This window comes from Xenopus tropicalis, chromosome 9 (genome assembly GCF_000004195.4).
Source record: "Xenopus tropicalis strain Nigerian chromosome 9, UCB_Xtro_10.0, whole genome shotgun sequence".
In the NCBI taxonomy this organism is placed as follows: Eukaryota; Metazoa; Chordata; class Amphibia; order Anura; family Pipidae; genus Xenopus; species Xenopus tropicalis.
Genome location: NC_030685.2, coordinates 70,159,170 through 70,182,711, shown reverse-complemented (window position 1 = coordinate 70,182,711; position 23,542 = coordinate 70,159,170). Strand labels below are relative to the sequence as shown.

At 40.5% G+C, this 23,542-nt stretch overlaps 1 protein-coding gene across 2 annotated transcripts in view; it reads left to right on the top strand.

Annotated features, from left to right (window-relative positions):
• The window catches only part of csrnp3 (cysteine-serine-rich nuclear protein 3), a 98,620-nt gene that overhangs the window by 62,579 nt on the left and 12,499 nt on the right, over positions 1-23,542 (top strand). For both annotated transcript variants that reach the window (XM_031893602.1, XM_004917703.4), the window contains one exon: positions 1,089-1,259. In XM_031893602.1, coding sequence (XP_031749462.1) covers positions 1,112-1,259 — 148 coding nt within the window. In that variant the 5' untranslated portion in view covers positions 1,089-1,111. The remainder of the gene's footprint in view (positions 1-1,088; positions 1,260-23,542) is intronic.

Here is a 23,542-nt window from a genome sequence, read left to right as displayed (position 1 = left end):
TGTATGTGAGTGGATAGGTCAGTGTGGGTCTGTATGTGAGTGGATAGATAGGTCAGTATGGGTCTGTATGTGAGTGGATAGGTCAGTGTGGGTCTGTATGTGAGTGGATAGATAGGTCAGTGTGGGTCTGTATGTGAGTGGATAGATAGGTCAGTATGGGTCTGTATGTGAGTGGATAGATAGGTCAGTGTGGGTCTGTATGTGAGTGGATAGATAGGTCAGTATGGGTCTGTATGTGAGTGGATAGATAGGTCAGTATGGGTCTGTATGTGAGTGGATAGATAGGTCAGTATGGGTCTGTATGTGAGTGGATAGATAGGTCAGTGTGGGTCTGTATGTGAGTGGATAGATAGGTCAGTATGGGTCTGTATGTGAGTGGATAGATAGGTCAGTATGGGTCTGTATGTGAGTGGATAGATAGGTCAGTATGGTTCTATGTGTGTAACTGAGGTTTACTTGAGAGGGTTGAACTTGATGGACTTCTTTCTTAACTTACCCAGAATCACGTGCTAGTGACTCCTACAAGACAGGTTGCAAAGTAAATGTGGAGAGGTTCAAAGAGACATTGGCAACAGAAAAAAACTATAACTTTCTGTATATTTCTCATTTCAAATATTTCAGCCAATACAATAAAATATACAATAAGTAGTGCTTATAAATGTATTTGTTGGTTTGCCATTTGTTGATATTATTATTTATTTATTATTTTCCTTTTGGCCCTGGCCTGCAAACTATTGCTGTTGAAGCAAACATGATAAGCTTGGGTCGATGATAGCATCTCTAGGCAATTGCTTCGGTGTGCCCTAATAACAAGAGCGGCCTAAAGTTGCTTCCCATTCACTGCAGCTGCGAGCTTGGCTTCCAATCATAGAGAACCAATGAAGTGGCTCCGTATGAGATAAACTTTGTGTCTTTTTTTTCATGAATGGAAGCAAATCTTTATTTAGAATTTTGGATTATCTCCACATGCTGCGGCTTGCCTAATCTGATCCCAGCTGCCCGTTTCGTTTCAAATTTTCCATAGTTACAGCCAGCAGATTGTCGGTTATGCACGGCCAGTTCACACAACTCTTGTCTTATTCCTGCAGGTATATGCAACAGCAGTGCAGCTATGAGCGGAATTTTAAAGAGAAAATTTGAAGAAGTAGAAGGCTCTTCCCCTTGTTCTTCTATACAGGAATCCGACGATGACATTTCTAGCAGTGAGAGCGCGGACAGCAGCGACAGCGTCAACCCATCCAGCTCAAATCACTTTACACGTATGTTACATTTTAATATGTATTCGAAAGAGTATTTTTAATTTATATTGAATTTTTACCTAACAAGAATGATTTCTTTCTTTCAAGTTACTCCTTTAGATGTCCAACAGAGAAATGGCCAAGTGTAAAAGTCATATAGGAGGAGGTGAAACAATTAGAGTAGTTATAAAACCTGTTTACCCCTATAATTGCTTTCTTCTAGTTGTTTGGTACAACTTATCTACTAGTGGTGTAAGAGCAGGGGTTGTAATGTTGGCCACTAGTGTCTATATCAAAGGGAAACTCCAGCTTCTGAACCAAAATTTGTTAAAGAGCCCCACACAACACAGAAACCCTTAATATACCACTCTAATCTTTTCCTTCAAAGACTAATGAATACCATTTTATATGCTGAAATCCAGCTGCAAAACAGTTATGCTCTTTCTGCATCCTTTGAAATCTTGGCAGGGGAGGAGGGACTAAAACATTGATTTTACAAATTGTAACAACTTCTCCACAGCTTACAGACAGCATGCAGGAACTACATAACCCACAATGCATTGCGCTGTGATGTTCCTTTCCTTATTGACATCACATCAACAGGGGATTGTGGGATTTGGGGATGTAGGCTGAAGGCAGGCTGACTATACTATTACATTAAAAATCATGAAAAGTTTGCATATTTTTTTAAGCTTAAGTTCGGTTTAGATGGATTTCCCCTTTAATGATGTGGGTGTCTAGCCCTTTACCTCGTTGGTTGATGTCTCCTCAATATATGCAGCAATTAGCCTGCTGATGGCAGGGACAGCTGTCAGACTGTTTCTTTGGGCTGGAGTGGGCAGCGGAACTATATGATGGCTGGAATGGAAATAGGCCTTAAGGTGGCCATACACATTACACATCCACCCCACTAACGTTAAGAGCTGAATCATCAGATATGCAGGTAGAAACATCAGGTACCCCATCTGATGATTCAGCATTAACCCACTGCTGATCTACATTTTCCACCCTGCCCGATTGGCAAGATGCAAGGCTTTTGCCGATATCAGATGCCTCGTCAACCCACTATACACACCTTGTCTTGTACAATAATATTGGTGCGTATATTTTGTCCTTCCTTTGTCTTCATACTGGGAGAGCTAGCAGGCTACCAACTATCTTATTATAATGCAGGTTTGAGGCTCTCAGAATAAACCCTCTAAGCACTGTTGTACACCAGGGGATAGGAGAACCTGTATAAAATGTGCCTGCCTTTTATTCCCCAGCTACCAGCTCACAGCAGATACAGTAGGAAGCTGTTCTGGAGGGAATTAGCTCTTTAACTGCAGCTGTAAGTACATCTTTAAACCCCCAAGGACCAAGCAAGGGATGGCAGGATGGCATTGCTGTAGAGCTGCTGCCTCTATTTTTAATTATCCCTCAAGCTGCTGGCACAAAAGGCTTCAAAGAGAACTTTGTGGCTTCTAGTGAATATGGTGTATGACAATGACTATTCTAATTTGCTACAAGGGGCAATCTGATTAGTTAGTTTAGTAGCCACTGCAAATATTTGAACTGGATTGTGTAGAGCAGTTATCCCCCAACCAGTGACTCTCTAGCAACATGTTGCTCACTGACCCCTTGGATGTTGCTCCCAGTAGCTGCTTATGTTGGAATTTCTGGATTAGAGGCAAGTTTTGGTTGCATAAAATCCAGGTGTACTGGCAAAACAGAGCCTCCTGTAGGCTGCCAGTCCATATAGCTACCAAATAGGCAATCACAGTCAATATTCTGCACCCCCAGGTACATTTCCATACTTGTGTTGCTCCCCAACTCTTCTTATATTTGAATGAGGCTCACGGGTAAAAAAGATCGGGGACCCCTGGTGTAGAGCCATACAGCCAAAATGCCAAATATTCTAGCAGGGCTATATATAGTAAATAAAGACATACCTACATATACAGGTATAGGACCCGTTATCCAGAATGCTTGGGACCAAGGGTATTGCGGATAAGGGGTCTTTCCGTAATTTGGATCTCCATACCTTAAGTCTACTAAAAAATCAATAAAACATGAATTAAACCCAATAGGATTGTTCTGCATCCAATAAGGATTATTTATATATTAGTTGGCATCAAGTACAAGGTACTGTTTTATTACTACAGAGAAAAAGGAAATCAGTTTTAAAATTCGAAAGTATTTGATTAAAATGGAGTCTATGGGAGATGGGCTTTCCGTAATTCGGAGCTTTCTGGATAACGGGTTTCCGGATAAGGGATCCCATACCTGCAAAACAAAGAGTCTTCATGCATAATGGTGAAGTAAAACTTCAGATATGCACTAATCTGCTCACCACCTGTAATGGCCAGTTAAGCAAAATGTGCAATTTTAGCAGAGCAAATTGCTTTGTACCAATCTCTATTTGATAAAATGATAGCGATTTGCAAGGTGCAAACATTATTTCAAAATGTAGTTGTTTTGCTGTGTTGCAGTTATGTTTCGCTAGCAAATGATTGTTTGGGGCTTTCTAAAAAGAAGGTAATTGTGCACATGATTAATGTATTTATTTGCTTCGTTCTGCTGAGACAAAAAACGACTGGATGGAAAAATACCACAAATGGGTTTTTGACTTCCAACGTGGGTTTTTTTCACTTTCTTTCTTTTTTTTTTATAACCACAAAGTAGACTTACATAAAGGAAGTCGGTATAAATATGAAGATAGTTCCCAGAACCATCTTGCTCTAGAGACAAAACAATATTTATTGCTTTTATACACTGTATGCTGGCAGTGATGATCGCATCTCTAAAAATGTTTTGTTTTGTAGTGCAAACAAATCACTTTAAAGGGGTTGTAAACCCTACCATTACACTGTCCCACTGCACCCCCTAGTTTTGCTATAGAAGTTGCCAAAAAACATAATTATAGATGCAAAAAAATTCACCAATGAGAACTATACTAATCAAAAATGTCATTATAAATGCAAACTAATTGACCAATGAGAATGCTGATTCCCAGCACTGTGACAGGCATCTTGCTGTTATCTTACATATAGAGATAATTATGTCATTTTTTCCCTTCATTATATGACACAGGAATCAGACATGGGGATAAAGGACAGACTTGTTCAGTGCTGGGAAACTGTGCTTAATGCTCCCAACTCCAATTGCTGGAGAACAGGGAGCCAGATTTACACAGATCAGCTGGGATTCTCATTGGAAGGGGAACTAAACCCTCTATAAAACTGTCCCACTGCACCCCCTAGTTCTCTGAAGTAGAAGACAAAAATAGTAATTAAGGTGCAAGCAGGTTAACCAATGATATTGTTGCTTTCCAGCTCTGTGTGCTGTTATCACACATTCATCTTGATCTTGTTATCTTGAATACGCATACAGGTATGGGATCCCTTATCCGGAAACCCATTATCCAGAAAGCTCCGAATTAAGGAAAGCCCCTCTACCATAGACTCCATTTTAATCAAATAATTCAGAATTTTAAAACTGATTAACTTTTTCTCTGTAGCAATAAAACAGTACCTTGTAATTGATCCCAACTAAGATGTAAGTAATCCTTATTGGATGCAAAACCCTCGTAATGGGTTTAATTAACATTTTATTGATTTTTTAGTAGACTTAAGGTATGGAGGTCCAAATTACGGAAAGACCCCTTATCCAGAATACCCTTGGTCCCGAGCTTTTCCTATACCTATATGTTTGGAGAAATAAAGAATGTGGAACCAGATTTATACAGATGGGATTCTAATAGGAAGAATGGTGACCCAGTATGCTGGGATCTTTAGTCCATCAACACCTGAGTATGGCTGATTCTTTATTTGAGTCTTTAGTTGAGTGTTTAGATCCCCACAGCACACAGCAAACATGTTAAATCTGAGATCTATAATTCATATAAAGGCATTTACTGATCATTATTTGCCAGTTTGAACCCAATATGGAGGCAGTATGTTTCATTTATTTAGCATATATTTATGACTTCAGATATATTTTATTGTAGTTCTTTTGAAAACAACATAGGGTATCAGAGTGATTTGCTTTAACAAAAGAAACAAATGGCTAGACTCTGCCATATACCATATGTGACAGATGGCACACATATCCAGCAGATATGTTAATATATTTGATTTAACTGAGCTATCCATACATGACATTTCAGGGGATCCTCCCCCTTCCTCAAGTGTTCCTCACATGAGAAGCACTTGAGGAAGGGGGAGGATCGCCCGAAACGATGTGTGTGGAGATCTCAATAAAATCAAAGATAGTAGCACATTTGCTGGATGTGTGTGCAATCTGGTACCAGGGTCGGACTGGGCCGCCGGGCCGATGGGCCGCCCAGACCCGACCCTTGCCGGTGCTCCCCCTCCCGACTGCTCCTCACCTGACGCGTTAAATTTACACGCTCGGGGTAGGACGTTGGGTGGGGGGCCCTGCGAGGGGGGTTAGGGGACACGCCTGGCTGGGGGCACCTGCAGGGCCCCTGGGACAGGAGTCCCGGTGGGCCCTTCACCCCCCAGTCCGACCCTGTCTGGTACATATGGTACACGGTATTGTTCATTGAGCAGATTTGAGCACCGCTTTATGCATCAAATGTAATTGATACAAGGATAGACCCTGTATGCTGTATATATCAAATAGAAACAAAAGAATCCCCCTCCTCTTTCCCATTTAATCAAATAAATACAATATTGTTTAAACATCTTTAACTTTGTTTCACAACAATATACACTCCTGGGCATGTAACTCAAACATGGTATTATTGTGATTGATAATGGTGACCTTATTAAATTTCTCATCTCAGTTAGGTTCAGATGGAAAAAATAAATGGAACCAATGTCACTGGATTATGGTTACTGTAATACCCTACACAAGTGGTTGTTAAACTTCCATAGCTCAAAGACCACTTGAAGGTCCATCCTTTGGTCACTGTAGCTCATCATAGTAAATAGTAGATATATTTGGGAAATATGTCTGTATCTATCAGCAAATTATAGTTCACCCCAAATTTCATCCTTCAGGCTGGACTTTCAGGTTTATCTAGGAGAATAAATTGCAGTTCTTCCCCCAATGCAACTGGGATCCCAGGCCCTAAAGGGTTTAATATCCCAAGGAATTCCCAACCATTCAGATGGACTGTTGTTCAGATAAGTAGTAAAACATTTTCAAGATTACTCAGCATATCCAGTTGCTTTAGACTTAAGATGGCCATACACGCACCGATATTATCGTACGAAACCTCGTTTCGTACGATAATCGGTGCGTGTATGGCATGTTGGCGAGTCGACCGATATCGCAGGAAGCTGCTGATATCGGACGACTCGCCAATCGGACCAGTTTGAAAATTTTGATCGGGCGCCATAGAAGGCGCCTGACCAAAATTCTCCCTTCAGAGCTGAATCGGCAGAAGGAGGTAGAAATCCTATTGTTTCTACCTCCTTACCTGCCGATTCAGCCCTGAATGGTGTGTGGCGGATCTTACGATGTTTCGTGCGACCGACAGTCGTACGAAACATCGTCAGATCGCCACGTGTATGGCCACCTTTAGACTTTAGATTAATCTTTGTTATTATGACTATGATGAATGGCTTAATAGATATGTAATTAAAGTAGACTCTCCTGCATAATAAATAAAATAACATTTTCAGTGGTTAATTATAACTCAAAACCTTTGGGTGCCCTCTTGTTCCAACTTTATTTTCTATTTGACTAGCACCCAGTCTAGAACTTAAATATTTAAATATACATTGCAGAGTTACTCTTGTGGCTTCACAACTTTGTATAATAAATCCCTATGTTCCTTGTTACTGTGGAAAATCTGTACTGAAGGTTCAATTTAAAAATTAATTAAAACTGCAATATCCTGCAAGCAGGTATCTCACCTCCCAGACGTCTGGTGGTAAATGTACTTCATTATTTCCGGAATTCATTCTTACAATCAGTCTAACATGGCAGAATACGATTCTGCATAAAAGAATTCATTACTGTCTAACATAATCAGTTTTTTTCCCATGAATTGTCTAGACAAACTTAAATGATCATTGTGTTATATATGTGAAGGTCTTGACCTAAGCCAGATCCTACAGTTTGCTAATATGAAAGCTGGTCCCATTCTTGAATAACTGAATGACTAAATACTGGAACAAGTCATAAGATATATATCCATATATATAATGAATGAATTATTCCAGTTGCAGTAGAAAAAAAGCCATAATTTACACAAAGCTGAGGCTGCATCAATTATGGCTAGTGATAATTTTTTTGCCAGGCATGGATTTTCTGCAAAATTCTGCATTTCTCCATGGGCGATTTTTTTTTGCAAAACTGCCGCAAGAATTTGCCATAACAAAAGTGAGGAAAAAGTCGCAGCTGCAGTGTCGGACTGAGATGGCAGGGGCCCACCAGAAAACCCTGGACCCACTCTCAAAACTTTAATTCCTCCTCTCCTCCCAGGCCCGGATTTGTGGTGAGGCCACAAAGGCCAGGCCTAGGGCGGCAGAAATTTATGGGCGGCATGCTGCCTTGCTGCACAGGAAAATTTTGCTTGCATACCGAGCAATGGGGAGAGGACACGCAGAAACTTTAGCGCGTCCTCTCCCCAATGCTCCGTATAAAGTTGTGACGCGCATGCATGGGGGGGGGGTTGGGGGTTGCGTGCATTCATTGTTGACGTAGGCGGGCAGGCAGCCATAGGAGGCGGCCTCAGAAATCCGGCCCTGTCTCCTCCCTCAAACTATTTATTATCCTTTTCTCTACATACTATACTCCATCTATCAAGCTTCCTTGTACCCACACAAAAATAAAATAGGTTAAGTAGATAGAAGCAAGAGGGCACACTGACACCTGGGCCCACTGGGAGTTTTCCTTGTATCCTGGTGTGCCAGTCCAACACTGTGCAACTGTGTCAAAAAAAGTTGTGGTTGCGTCAAAAAAACATTGTGGTCACATCAAAGGTTGTGGTTTGATGGCCATGCAGTAAGCCTACTAGGAGGTTCATAGAGCAAGTTTAGGAAGAGAACTCTTAAGGTGGCCATACAAGCTTGCTTGGCGAGGTTGCCAAGCGAACGGATCTTCTCCTGATATCCCCACCTACGGGTGGGCGATATCGGGCTATTTCAGGCTAATTCGGTCCTTTGGCCCTGGGGCCAAACGATCGAATTAGAACGACGGGTATAGGCGCAGTCACTTTAGGAAGCGCATCAACGAGCCGATGTGGTCCCCGATCTGACTACATTTTTAAGACTGCCCGATCAATATCTGGCCGATTTCAGGCCAGATGTCGGACAGGCAGGCCGGTCGTTAGTGCCCATACACGGGCCGATAAGCTGCCGAGTCAGTCTAAGGGACTTGTGACTTGTTCTTCCATTGTATAATGACTGTTTTGTCGTGACTATGTTATATTGTACACAATGGTTATTTTAGTTGTTAATTAAGTTATGTTGTGCTGTTTTAATCCCCAAAACTTGTATCTCGCAGAATATTAAGTAACAATGGTGGCATGGTTATGTTGGGTGGGATGGCCATAATTAGTGATGAGCAGATCAGTCCCGTTTCGCGTCACCGAAAAATTTGCAAAACTGCGGCAAAAAATTCATGGAATGCGGCTACCACAAGCTGGGGTTGTATCAAAACGTAAAGAAAAATTAGCAAAACTGCAGAGAAAAACTCACGGAATGCGGCTACTGCATGACTTTTTGATAAGTGCGACTGGTCACTTCAAAAAAAGTTGCGGTTGTGTGAAATAGGTTGCATTCAAAAAAAAGTTGTGCCTGTCAAAAATGTTGTGCAGGAGGCGCATTACGCAAGTTTTCTGCTGTTTCACAAATTTTATGCTAAAGCGAAATAGGACAGATTCGCTCATCACTGATTATGGCCATCCCACCCAATATAATATAGTCACCACAAAACAGAAATTATACAATTTAAGAACAAGTCACCCAAAACTGAGTTTTGCAGCTGCACCGATAGATCCCATGGACACAATCCCCTTAGTGACTGTCTCCTATTATGTTATCCATGAACTTCTTTTTATCATTAGTATATTTCAGTTTTGGAAAGGTAGGCATAAAAAGTAACAGAAGGGCTTTAATGCAATGTTATTATTGTGTATATATAAAGAATCCCCTTAGTGACTGTCTCCTATTATGTTATCCATGAACTTCTTTTTATCATTAGTATATTTCAGTTTTGGAAAGGTAGGCATAAAAAGTAACAGAAGGGCTTTAATGCAATGTTATTATTGTGTATATATAAAGAATCATCATATTTCGCAGCACTGTACAATGGAAAAGTACATACATTAAATATACAAATTATGTTTAAATGCTGATTGATACAGGAGGTAGGGGGTCCTGCTCATTAAAAGAGATGGGGATATGATGTATTGATGTGGATGCTATGTGCAGTATATCTAGCCTGGTATTTTCATCTGCTGCAGAGAAGCTATTACTATGGATACATAGATCATTAAAGGGATAATAAACCCTGCTGCACTGCACTGCTCAACCAAACTGTACTCATCTGTTGCTGGACTACAAATCCCAGAATAATGTAACATATAATGAAGGGTGAGGCATGCTGGGAGCTGTAGTCCAGTAACATCAGGGTTGTATTCTTAAAGCAACATTGCACAATAAAACGTTTCCAAAACTTTCCCCAAAAGATCCAGGCCCAGTGACTGCATTAAAATGAAAGAAATCCTCCAATGAGAATCCCAGCTGATCTGTGTAAATCTGGCTCCCTGTTCTCTGTTCCAGCAATTGGAGTTGGGAGCATTAAGCACAGTTTCCCAGCACTGAACAAGTCTGTCCCTTTATCCCCATATCTCATTCCTGTGTCATGTAATGAATGGAAAAAAAATGACATAATTATCTCTATATGTAGGATAACAGCAAGATGCTGGGAACTGGCATTATCACTGGTCAATTATTTTGCATTTATAATGAAGTTTTTTGGCAACGTCTATAGCAAAACTAGGGGGCGCAGTAGGACAGTGTTATGGTAGGGTTTACAACCCCTTTAAGAGTCCTTTGCGATATGGTTATGTTTACCTTCCCACCTAAATGTAGTAAGAGGCAGAAAGCATAAGACTATAGCAGCTTACAGAGAGCATCTCAACGCCAATATATCAAAAACATAGGGTTCATGCAAAAGGAAATTCAATGCAATTCAGACGATGAACTCATTTCCAAACAGTAAAACTGACTTGACAGATTGTCAGTCATTATTCCACCTATTTATGTTATCTAGGTGAATATTAATGGGTGAATTTAGCTGTTGCAGAAATCCATGGCTAGTCTTACTGTTTCTAGAATAGCCTAGTTAGATGCAATTTGTGTTTTGGAAAATATAGGGATCATAAATGGTGTTTTAATTAAGGAACTACTAATTAATCTCTACAGCAGTGATGGGATCATTCAGTCAATGGCCCAGTTGCACATTTATTTGTTGATGCTCCATTAATGCACTGACAAAAGGCAGGTGTAATTTTGAGCTTGATTGATTTGGCACTGGAGTTTGCAGAGCCTTCTCCCATAGGTTCCCATGCACTCATGGTTGGACAGTAAGGTTAAAACTGACCAAACTGCCCACCTGAACACTGGACCAAATGGACACTTTAAGTAATTGGTTGTGACACCTTTTAAGTTCAAGCCCAGCTTGAAGGTCCAAGCTTTAGTCACCACTCGAAGGTCCAGTCTTGGTTCAGGGCCCCCTTATCTAATAAAAAAGGTACAGATTTATTAGTCATTGATAGTTCCAGAAATATATAGAACAGCAAATACATTTTCACCCCAAACCATCCATACTTCAAGCTTGGCTTTTTAAGTGGCGAGTGAACATCCTGCATTTTGAATTTACATATGAGCATATACTCCCCAGAACGAAGAGAGAAAAAAGTGAAAAAAGTTCGGGGCATTAGCACCCAAACCTATTATTCAATCAGGTGAGCGTGAGAACTAATTGAAATATAAATCAGTTTCTTATCTGTAGTGGGAGGGACTGTGAGCCCCTGAACAAACAAATAGTACAAGCAAATGACCATTCTGACAGTTCTTATTCTAAAGGTGGCCATACACGGGCAGATCCGCTCGCTTGGCGATGTCGTGGCGATATCGGGGAGGCATGTCGGTGAATTCGATCGTTTGGCCCTGGGGCCAAACGATCGAATTCTGCAAGCGGCAATGGGGCAGTCGGTTCGGGGACCGCATCAACGAGCCGATGCGGTCCCCGATCCGACGGGATTTTCTAACCTGCCCGACCGATATCTGGCCAATTTCAGGCCAGATATCGGTCGGCCAGTCCGATCGTTTCTGCCCCTACACGGGCCGATAAGCTGCCGAGTCGGTCCAAGGGACCGATATCGGCAGCTTCTATCAGCCCGTGTAAGGGGACCCTTACTGGCCTTGCTCTAGGGGTGGGGGCACCATTTGAAAACCACTGCCATAAATATAAAGAAATCACAAAATATATCTTAAGTCTTGTAATCAGCAGCCCTGCCCCCAACACAAATCAATAAACAGTGTAAGGGGAATGGTGGGGTTAATATTATTTTTGCTTTCAACTAACCTAGTTTGCCATTAACTGAAAATGTCTTCTGCCCCTTCCCCTGTTTCAGTGTGTTATCAGGTAACACAGTAAATAGACTTCCGAACCAAAATGTGTTAAAGAGCCCCACACAGCACAGAAACCCCTAATAAACCGTTTAATGTAATCTGTTCCTTTGAAAAATATGAATAATGAATAAAAAAAATTGCTTCTCTTGCATCATTTAACACTCCTGGCAGGGGAGGAGGGACTAAAACACTGATGTTACAAATTGTAACAACTTCTTCACAGCTTACAGACAGCATGGAGGAACTACATTACCCATAATGCATTGCATTGTGATGTTCCTTTCCTTATTGACACAATGTGAGCAGAGAATTGTGGGATTGGGAGGATGCAGGCTGAAGGCAGGCTGAGGACAGTCAACTACTTTTATATTTTATTTGAGTCTCAAAGTAGTCAGCCAGATCAGCAGGGGAACAGGGGGCCGGGCTTAGGGAACTAAACTGTATTATTACATTAAAATTCATGAAAAGGCTGCATATTTTTTAATGATGTATATAGCAAAGTTGCTTGAAATGATGTTTACTAAAAAGCTAAAGTTGTGTTTGGGTGCCATTCCCCTTTATGAAGGACATTTATCAAGAAGCATGTTATCTTTTTCCACCAGTATTTAGTAAATTGAAGCTTTGTGACTCATTCGAGAACTTCTGATTTACAGGGCATAAATGAAGCAGGAAAAGCAATACCTTGTACTGCAGATACAGAGGACATTAAACAATCACATAAACCTGAAGGGTTAAATAGCTACTAGTAGATGAAAGATCATGAAAAGAGATGCCAAAAGCATGCCGTATATCAGAGAGGATCTGTGGGCAGCAAGCAAGAACAAGGGGGCAATTAGCAACAGGACAGGAAACAGTGAAGGTCACATGGTCATACGTGGGGCTGATTGGCATTATGTGACCGTGATGAATAATCCATAAAATGCATATGCAGGGTAATATTAAATAAACTGTAGAATACTTTTCTATGGGTGAAGTTGCAGTGGGTTTCCTTTTGTTTAGGAATATAAAAGTCCTTATGCGGCAGAATGAATCAATCCTGATGCCCTATGTACTCGTCTTTCACCTGCCTCCCATGCTTTATTAAACAGTCATGGCAGAATTGCAGGGCGGAATAACGGCCAGAATGCCTTCTGTATAATGTAACCTTCCTAATCAATACGGTTTGGATAACCATATATACAACCGGCTATCGTTTTTCTTTCATTTTCAGTCATATCCACTAGAAATGCACTTATGGACACTGCGAAAAGCACAGTTATCATCCCAGATTCTTTTTCTGAGCACCGTGAAGCATGCAACTGCGGAAAGCAATATTTCCATAAGTGAGAGACATTTTACCCTCTAAGGAGCTTAATGGCAGCCTGCCAATCACAAAGCAGCGCTTGGCACCGGTTCCAGCTTGGCGTCTGCAGATATAGCCTTACTCTGTTTAATAAGCCGGCAGTATCTTAGAGAAAAGCATTGCCATATGAGTGAATAAAAATAGCTTTCCTTATCTATCAGAAAGCAGAGGAAAAATAGCCACCCGCGTCTCTAGCAAAAAAAAAAAAAATGGATTGGTGAGACAGAATATCCTTCTGTTGGTTTCATGCAAGGAGGAAACATGTTCATTATTAAATATAATGTATAGATAGAGGTAACATATATTTTGCAGTAATACCTGCCTAGATTTTGTTTTTCTCTGGGTTTAACCATGTGTACAATTATATTCCGACATCAAGATGGATCAGCCTCGGCCTGTACATAAATGTTCAAGCTGTCACAAAGCATTGGGATTTGCTGGAATTTGGAAAACTTCACATATATATATATATGACACTGCTAGTTATATATCTTCCGCAAATATTCCAGCCCACCAGTTTCATGATTTGCTTCCCATGACTGGAGTAGTGAACAGTATTTTAGAAAAAAAAACATTTTCCCAAATTTCTCTATAAAATATTGCACTTGCATATTGATAACGATGCAAGAAAATCATTAATAGGAAACAATTCTGTTTTTTGTTGCTATGCAGACAATGGCAGATTACGTTGTGATGTTCTAGCGAGAAAGCTGTGCTCTTTGCCTATGGCCAGTGTGGTTTCAGGGTTGTCTTCTCAGCACTCAGAAAGTCACCCAAGTGTGACCTTGCTACTCAGCACTAATTTTTGTAGGATTAAGCAAGATTTGCTTTGGCCAAAACACTTGAAACAGAAAGCGCCAGGGTTACAGGAATGCTAACGCGCCCGCAGGCTCAGAGTGATTAGCTAATGAGTAGTTCATTTCTGTAAATTGGCATTCCCCTCCACTGACTTCTATCAGTTGAATCTACACTTAATGCTGCGGCCAACTTTATATATTAAATCAGTGCCTCTGCTAGGCGCGTCGCCCCTCGGGGTGCTATAGTGGTTATAGCTGTAGGGAGCACAGTCACTCTTCATTAAACTGGTCGGTATATTATGTAGCGCACCCTTGGGTGTTTATAATAGTATTAGTAGTAGTAGTAATAATAGGAGTGTTTGCGTGGGCTGTGTGCAATACATAAAGGGCACTTCAAACTGCCAAACTGGGGAACAACTCCCTGCAACTCTCAGTCTCTGTAACACAATGTTATATTTTTTCTGCTCGCTCTGGTGGTATCAGCCCAGCCTGTTCAGGAGAACACAAGTTGAATCTCTGCCAACCAACAGCTTGGGTAAATGGCCAGGACCACTGTTGTCTTGTGAAAAATAAATTAACTTCTTTATTGAACTTCAGTCAATAAAATTGCTGGTTCAATCAAAGATTTGGCAGACATTCACAAATAAAGCAATAATGAGAAATAGCTTCTTGAACAAAATGCACCATCTCCAGGGAACTTCCCTGCTAAGGGGTAACTCACTTCTATTATTCCCAGCACAAGCCACTGTGGTGTCTTGCTTCCTGGCACTCTACCTGCCCCTGAGCTCACCCACTTGTGTCCCTGAACTGGCGGCCCTGAATACCGCGGGTTCCTAACCCTTCCAAACTCCTTGGTGGAGCAAATAGCTGCTTAGCTATGTTTCCCTGTCTGACTTTCGCTCCTAGAGCAAGTGTTACATGAACTAACTCTATTACTAACTTCATATAACTATTACCCAGACCTGTAACCACCTGCTATTGAGGTGAGGTCCCAGGAAAGACAACGAGCATCCCTTTTATACTAGAACACACTGCCATCTACTGGGCAGTTCTGAAACTACCCGGAAATTCACTCAACCCAGAAAAAGGAAATAGTGTCCCACAGAATTTAGGACCACCTTAGGTGACCAAATGAAAGGAAACTGCCTGAGTTATAAGCACTGCATTTTCAGGGTTGCAAAAATTACAAGGGGCACGGCCCAATTAATGAAGAAAAAAATGTTTTTCTAATGATGGACCTCCCCTTTGCCACCTCACTCACTCCCTATCCTTGCATCCTTTACGGCTTAACTTTTTAAGAACAATTACAAAACACTTAGATTATTTGAAAACTGTCTTCTCGTTATCTTCTACTTGTCAATTCTGTTTTTCCTTTTTCAAAGTTCTTTCAGTCAGTCAGACTAAACTGGCAATATTTTCCATCTTTATCCAATTCTACCTTCATATTATAGGCCAGATTCTGTTTGATTAGAATTTTTTAAAGATCCCTACACAACACAAACCCCTAATATCCCTATCACTGAATCTATTCCTTCAAAAAGTATGAATAAATACCATTTCAATATGCTGAAATCCAGCTACAAACTTCTTCTCTTTCTGCATCATTTGAAATCCTGGCAGGGGAGGAGGGACTAAAACACTGATGTTACAAATTGTAACAAATTCTCCACAGCTTACAGACAGCATGCAGGAACTACATAACCCACAATGCATTGCACCATGATGTCCCTTTTCATTACTGACACTCCCTGCACATCATGTGTGCAGGGAATTGTGGGATTGGGAGGATGCAGGCTGAAGGCAGTTGACTATTTCCATTTTTTTTAAGTCTCAAAGTAGTCAGCTAGATCGGCTGGGGAACAGGGGGTGGGGCTTAAGGAACTTTTCCAGACCATATGATTATAAAAAGGCTGCATATTTTTTAATTGATGTATAATAATGAAAAAAGTTGCTTAAAAATCATATTTACTTTTCAAAAAGCTTTAGTTGTGTTTGGGTGAAGTTCCCCTTTAAGGTGGATCATCCTTTCTAGAGACATTTTTGAGCATTTCTTAGTTGACACTTGATTGAGTGCCTTAGGGCTCTAGCACACGGGGAGATTAGTCGCCCACGACAAATCTCCCTGTTCGCGGGCGACTAATCTCCCCGAATTGCCATCCCACTGGCCACAATGTAAGTCATCGGTGGGATGGCACACGCGAGGCATTTTCGGCGGCGACTTACATTATCGCCGGTGGGATGGCAACTGATGGCAACTCGGGGAGATTAGTCGCCCGCGAACAGGGAGATTTGTCGCGGGCGACTAATCTCCCCATGTTCCAGAGCCCTTACTCCTTTGGGGCTGTGGCATAAGCTGGTGATTTTCCTTACCTTTTTTTGATTCTGCATAAAATATTAGATTTTATTATCTTGTTATTTTATGCTGTTTGTTATTGTTGTTGTGGTTGTTAAACAGAGTTAGGATAGTAGCAGGGAGAGATTAAAGGTAAATGTCCAAAGAAATGATAAAGATCAGTGTTAATTAAACTAAGTAGTAAAGTAGTTTAGCTATAGAAGAATATGGTATATATTTATGCCGTGACCCCAGCAATCCCCTTTCTAGTAATGTATGGGATTTAACTGATAATACCTGAAATCAGTTCAAGGCTTTAGGTTGAATCACATGCCTCCATTCGATAATTCTTCAAAATAACTTCCAGAAAACCAGCTTTAAAAAAAAAAAACCAAAAAACGTATATTCGGCGAGACAGCTTATTACCCACATCTTATCACTTCTGTTGCTTCTGAAGAGTTTCTTTTTGCAGCTTGCTAGAAGAATATGTTAATTGGCTCTATAAATGAAACCAGTTTCATGCTTTTTACGCAAGAACAAATATTCTTTTCCATCGGCGTCCCCGGTTTGGGGATTCTAGCTACGACCTTACCAGGGGACAAAATTTTACTTTTTACAAAGCCAGCCACCCGTGCCACCCATGTTAGACAAAGGAATGAAAATGCATGAATGCCAAAGGGCCTCCAGATGTTCGCTGAATCCCACACTGATATTTCTGGAGTTTAGACACATTCAGGGAAGAGAATGAGCTAAACACACACTGTTAGCGTTAAGCTTCCCAAACCTTTGTTTTTTGAATCCTAAAGGAAAGCTGTTGTTCAATGTGGGTCAAAGAGGTGGAAGAAGTAGAGGGGGGGGGGTAGAAAAACCCACTGCTACTGTATCTTAAGCTCACTGTATATAATGAAATGGGATTTGGACAATACAGATATTTTCTGCTGATTACCATTGAATGTGTTAATATTTTGATGAATATTGCTCCAAAATATTGTGCCTAGGAGAGATTTAGGGCTCATATAATAATGGGTATGTGCGGTGGAGAATGCAAGAATGTGCCATTTACTAAACACTTGTTTAATAACCTTTGCACAGTGCGTAGCTCTCATTGATGGAACAAAGTCCTGTATTTCATGCCTGCCTTAAACTGTACTAGGGGTTTGACTGACCCACCAGTAGAAAACCTGGTGGTCCCTAGTCCTTGTGGGCTGATTGCGGTGGGGAACTAACGCCCTACCCTCCCGGTAGGGTTGCCAGGCGCGGGGGTGACGTCATTGGGGGCAGGGAGGAGGCAGGACCGTGGCATTGCGGGGCAGATAGGAGGCAGGACCATGACATCACAAGGCAGGGCTATGACACGGTTATCAACGATTGGTCAGTTATTCTAATTAGGGAAACCAGGCAGGATGTTTTGACCCAAGCAGCCCTTCCAAAAACCGGGCTGTCCGGGTCAAAACCAGACAGGTGGCAACCCTTCCTCCTGGGCTTTTGTGTGACTCATCACTAACTGGAATAGCCAGTCAGAGTCAGCTTCCCATTAAAGAACAGTCATACCCCATATGTAATGAAAGGCACTAAGTTTGCCCATTAGCAGTAACCCATAGCAACCAATAAGATTTGCTTTTAAACAGGTGACCAGTAAATCCCATTTGCCGATTGGTTGCTGTGGGTTACTGCCCCTTGGCAAACCTAGTGTCAATAATTACATAACCCCTTTAATGCCTTATTTCAAGACGTGGTTGTCACAATGTGACGTTTATGCATTAGGCAATGATATTCCAGTTATAGCATATCAGTTATACTTGTGGGTGTAAACTAATCTCAGGATAACAATTTAGCTTACCTCATTATCAGATTCCACCCTTACTGCGATGGAAAGTCCCCAGCTTTCTGGAAAACACTCAGGGGGAGGTTTCGGTGTGACCTTTATAACCACACATACTGTAAGTGTTAACTACATGATGAGACTAACAATAATAAGACCCAAGACACAACCCAACTGTAAAGGTGCATCAGATAGTTACAGAAGGGGAAAACACATTTGGCTGGAACCACCTACAGGAAAACAAGGAACACAGCTGTATCTTTCCCAAGCAATGAAATAGGGATGTATTCAAGTATTTCATTTTCAGAGTCACAAAATTGTATTATTTTTATAATTCTAACATATTTATAATGCAACAACATATGCTACAGTGCTGTACAGTAGAATAGTGTATAGTGATGAGCGAATCTGTCCCGTTGCGCTTCACCGGAAAATTTGTGAATCTTTCAAAAAATATTCGCGTAACGACGAAAAATTCGTGAAACGCTGAAAATGTTGCACGGCAAAAAAAATTGTCACCCGCGACTATTCTTTTGTCACCCACGGCTATTCTTTTGTGGCCTGCGGCTATTTTTTGTCGCCCGCAGCTATTCTTTTGTCGCCCTCGGCTATTTTTTTGTCGGCCATGTCTATTCTTTTGTGGCCTGCGGCTATTCTTTTGTCGCCCGCGGCTATTCTTTTGTCACCCTCGGCTATTCTTTTGTCGCCCACGGCTATTCTTTTGTTGTGCGGCTATTCTTTTGACGCCCGCGACAATTTTTGCACGCGTGGCGAATTTTTCCGCAGCAAATTTTTTCATCCGTTTCGCTAAACAATCCGCCAATGGCGAAACACGGAAATTCACCGCGAATCCATGCCTGGCGAAACATTTCACCCATCACTAATAGTGTATGCTTGAATGATAGAAATTACATACAAAGACTTGTATATACCAACTCCCCACCACCACGGCACCTACAGATTTGTGCTGTGATGTTTATTACTCTGACAGAGTACACAGCGCTTCTGGCAGAATTTTTTTCAGCAGTCCTAGCAGTTGGCTCACTGACCTAATTTATTAAATGGGGATGGAGTGTGTAGACCAAGCTCACAGAAAGCCATGATCTGAATTAAATTGTGGTTCCTTTCTTTGTATTCTGCACAACTGATGGAAGTGTCAGCGCCTTTACTGACAGCCATATTTCTTCATTGGCAGCAAAATTGTTATGTACCGTAACATCTCCTGGCGGACAATAAATCCACCATTTATTACCAGCGTATATATTTGTTCTCATCTCTTTTGCCGAGCCCTTCTCTGTTTCTTCTTTGTTTCTAACTGGAAAGAATTGAAAGGTACTTTATCCTGGTCAGCTAGTGACTCTGATCATATCATAGTACATTTGCTTGCTTGCTCTCTGTCTCTGTGAGATGTTTTATCCACAAGTTATTGCATGATAAAGCTAAGCAACCATTCTACCATATTTCATATAGATTGCACCTCTGGGAACAATTTTTATTGTTGTTTACTCAGCAGAGTAAATAGCAATAACACAACCACAAATATCAATGGATGCCAGTAGGTAGAAAAATAAGCATTTCTGTACAAAATAATTGTGCTCAGGAGTTTTACAGTATAGTAAAAGGAATCTAAATAATGTCTCGCTTGTAAGTAATAATATGGCTGCTTTGCTGATTTTAGAGCATGGAGGTATCAGTATGCTGGGGAGGAAGATACGTTTGTCAGATTGCAACCAATCAAATATTTGCTTTCAACCAGATGACTGACCATTAGGCTTATGTCCGACACAAGCCCAGGATAGATCTCTGCTAATAGAAGTTGCCGGTGGAAAGGCCTACACATCGCTTCGGCTTTTGGAAGTCGCGCAATGTTTCCTCCTGCATTCAATTTTGTGCGACTTCAGAAAGCCAAAAGTGATATGTAGGCCAAAAGTGATATGTAGGCGACTCCTATTGTTGCTGGTGGAAAGGCATTTCGGAGCAGTTAGTCGTCCCCAGTAGCAAAAATCTATCCCAGGTGATTAACTCGCCCCATGGGACATTAGCCTTTAACTGTACCTGCTGTAGGTGACTAGACCTGGTTTACAAAGGATATATATATACATATATATATATATATATATATAGTGCAGCAGCCAAATAGTAAGTAAAGCTTCCCAGTGAATACAGGAGTCCAAGTGCATATGCCCCAGGCCTACAGCTCAAGGAGGCATTCCATACCAGAAATGCAGCAGGCACTCACAGATCCCTGGAACAGGCATTTGAATTAAAAAAGAAGTTAAAGGAAAACTATATGCCCAAACAATGTAGGTCTCTATAAAAATATACTGAATAAAACAGCTCATATATATATATATAACCCTGATTAATCTAAATAAGCCTTTTTTATAAAAATATACTTTTATATATATATATATATATATATATATATATATATATAGCATGAAATAATCCATGGCCGGCACACCCTTAAAATTCAAAAAAAAATTTATTGAAAACTCATTGTTTAAAAACCAACGTTTCGGTCCTCATTAGGACCTTTATCCTTGATAAAGGTCCTAATGAGGACCGAAACGTTGGTTTTTAAACAATGAGTTTTCAATAAAAAAATTTTTGAATTTTAAGGGTGTGCCGGCCATGGATTATTTCATGCTAAATACTCAGATTTTGGCTGTGCACCCCACAGAATACTAAAAGCCTTGGAGTGCAGACACCATCAGGACTGATATATATATATATAGTAGTATGTGCCATTGGGTGATCTTAAATAGAAAATGGCCATTTTAAAAATTAAGGCCCGCCTCCTGGGATCATGTGATTCATGGTGCACGCAAAGATTAAGGGCCCAAATACATGTTAGGGAACATCAGTCAATGAATTGAAAAAGTTCTGCCTTTTACTCCCACACTACTTTCCTGTTAGAGCTGCATTATTTCCTGTCAGCTGATCTCTGAGGGAGCACACAGCCCATCACTGAATGGCGGCTCAAGGGAAAGGATATAAAAGGGCAATATTTACTAATATATATTCCAGTTTGGTAAGATTCTTTAATAGGCAACTTAATATGATATAAACTTTCTGTTGGTTAAGTATTCATTCTTGGGGAATAGTTTCCCTTTAACTTTATTACAAAAACATTAGGCATACAGATAGCCTTATGTGTTGAACAAATAAACTTACACACAGCTTTACTAGACTTGTCTTTAGGTAAATTAGCCCTTAACTTGTATTGCAAGACAGTAGGTTACAATGTATTAATATTAACAGGTTTAATGTATAACAGGTATTGTATTTATTTCTATACATAGCACCCCAATTGTACCCACTGCTTTACAAGGCATAAACACAAGCAAGGGTACAGTAAATCTAAGGTACCAAGTTAGAATAAATACTGTTTTAATACATGGTTGGAATGAGGAAGAGCTTTCAATCTATGAGGAAAAGGAGGCAGATAGAATCCAAATGGTGAGGGGAACAAGTGCATATGTCGGGAACGTGATGCTGCAGAGAAAGGAAAGCAAAATGCTTTCTCTAGAACCTTTTATACTCGTGAGTCACATTTAAATGGAAAAAGTGTTGGGGAGCAACACAAGCATGAAAAAGGTTCCTGGGGGTGCAAATATAAGCTGTAATTGGCTACTTAATAGCCCCTATTGGACTGGCAGCCTACAGGAAGTTTTGGTTTGCATTATATTTGGTTTTTATGCAACCAAAACTTGCCTCCAAGCCAGAAATTCAAAAATAAGCCCCTACTTTGAGGCCCCTGAGAGCAACATCCAAGGGGTTGGGGAGCGACATGTTACTCCCGAGCCACTGGTTGGGGATCACTAATCTAGTGTGGAGTATGAGCAGATGTAAAGCTTTATGAGATTTAACCATAATTTTTCAAAATGTATTAATTATAAAAAAACACAAAAAACTCTAAAATCTGGTGTGGTCATGTAGAAGTCAGTGGAAAGTGTCCTTTGCAAATTGTTAAATATTTACTTAATTCAAGGTTTGGGTTTTTTTTACATGTTTAAAAGTGTTTGGCAGGCCCAGTTGCCCAATTTTTGGCTGTACTACAGCACCTTATAATTTCCCTTTAGGCTGAGTTGTTGCCTAGAGTTCTCCATATAAATGCCCTCTGTAATCATAGCTTCATCTGGCAGGAGTTTCAGTGCCTGTTCAGCTTGCTGATGCATCATAATGAACAGTGATTAAAGTGATGTTGGCATGGAAAGAAAAAGGTATAATGAGCAAAGGGAAACTGTAAATGTTCATACCTATGAGCCATAATATCTGTACTTTTGTTGATTGGCAAGGCAAAATAAAAATATGCAATTATATATCTAGAGTAGTGTCCATGTAGTGAGGCAATTATCCAGTACACCCCATACTTGTGGATCAGTTTATATTAAAATGATTATTTCATATAAAATATTTTAGAAAGACTGGGACCATAAAAGTCTTTTAATGGAACCAATAGAGACCAAAGTCTATACACAGCCAATGAACAAAGGCCAAAAACAGATTTCATGGTAGCTGTATTTGAAATATATCCAAGATTGGCCACTCTAGAAGGAAATTTACAGCGAATCAGCACAACTACAATAACTATAAGTATAGGTATGGGACCTGTAATCCAGAATGTTCACGACCTGGGATTTTCAATATAAGGGATCTTAATTTGGATCACCATGCCTTAAGTCTACTAAAAAAAATCATTTAACCATTAAATAAACCCAATAGGATTGTCCTGCCCCCAATAAGGGGTAATTATATCTTAGTTGGGATCAAGTACAGGTACTGTTTTATTATTACAGAGAAAAGGGAATCATTTAACCATTAAATAAACCCAATAGGGCTGTTCTGCCCCCAATAAGGGGTAATTATATCTTAGTTGGGATCAAGTACAAGTACTGTTTTATTATTACAGAGGAAAAGGAAATCATTTTTATGATAATGGAGTCTATAAGAGATGGTCGTCTCGTAATTCTGAGCTTTCTGGATAATGGGTTTCCAGATAACGGGTTCTATTCCTGTACCAGTATAACAGAGTCAACAGCTTAAGTCAAGGAGATATATTAACGATGCCTATCACTTATTGTTCTATTGTATAATACTCTATGTGCTGCGACACACAACTGTGAATTAGATGGGAAGAGTAGGTACCTTTTTGCAGATATTGGCCTCAGCACTTTTGAATGCCTCGCTAAAGGAAGAAAGGAAATCACTTGATTGAAGAGCGTTCTCTGATCTGCTTTTATTTGACAATGTGCTAAAATGTGAATTCAAAGTGTTGAACGGTATTATCTCACTTGGAGATTCTCCAAGTCCTTAAAAAATAGCCTGTGATAGTGGTAATGAATTACATTGCCCTCTTGGAAAGAGGAGGCTTGGCTTTGTGCTGAGGAGCCATATGGTTCACATTCAT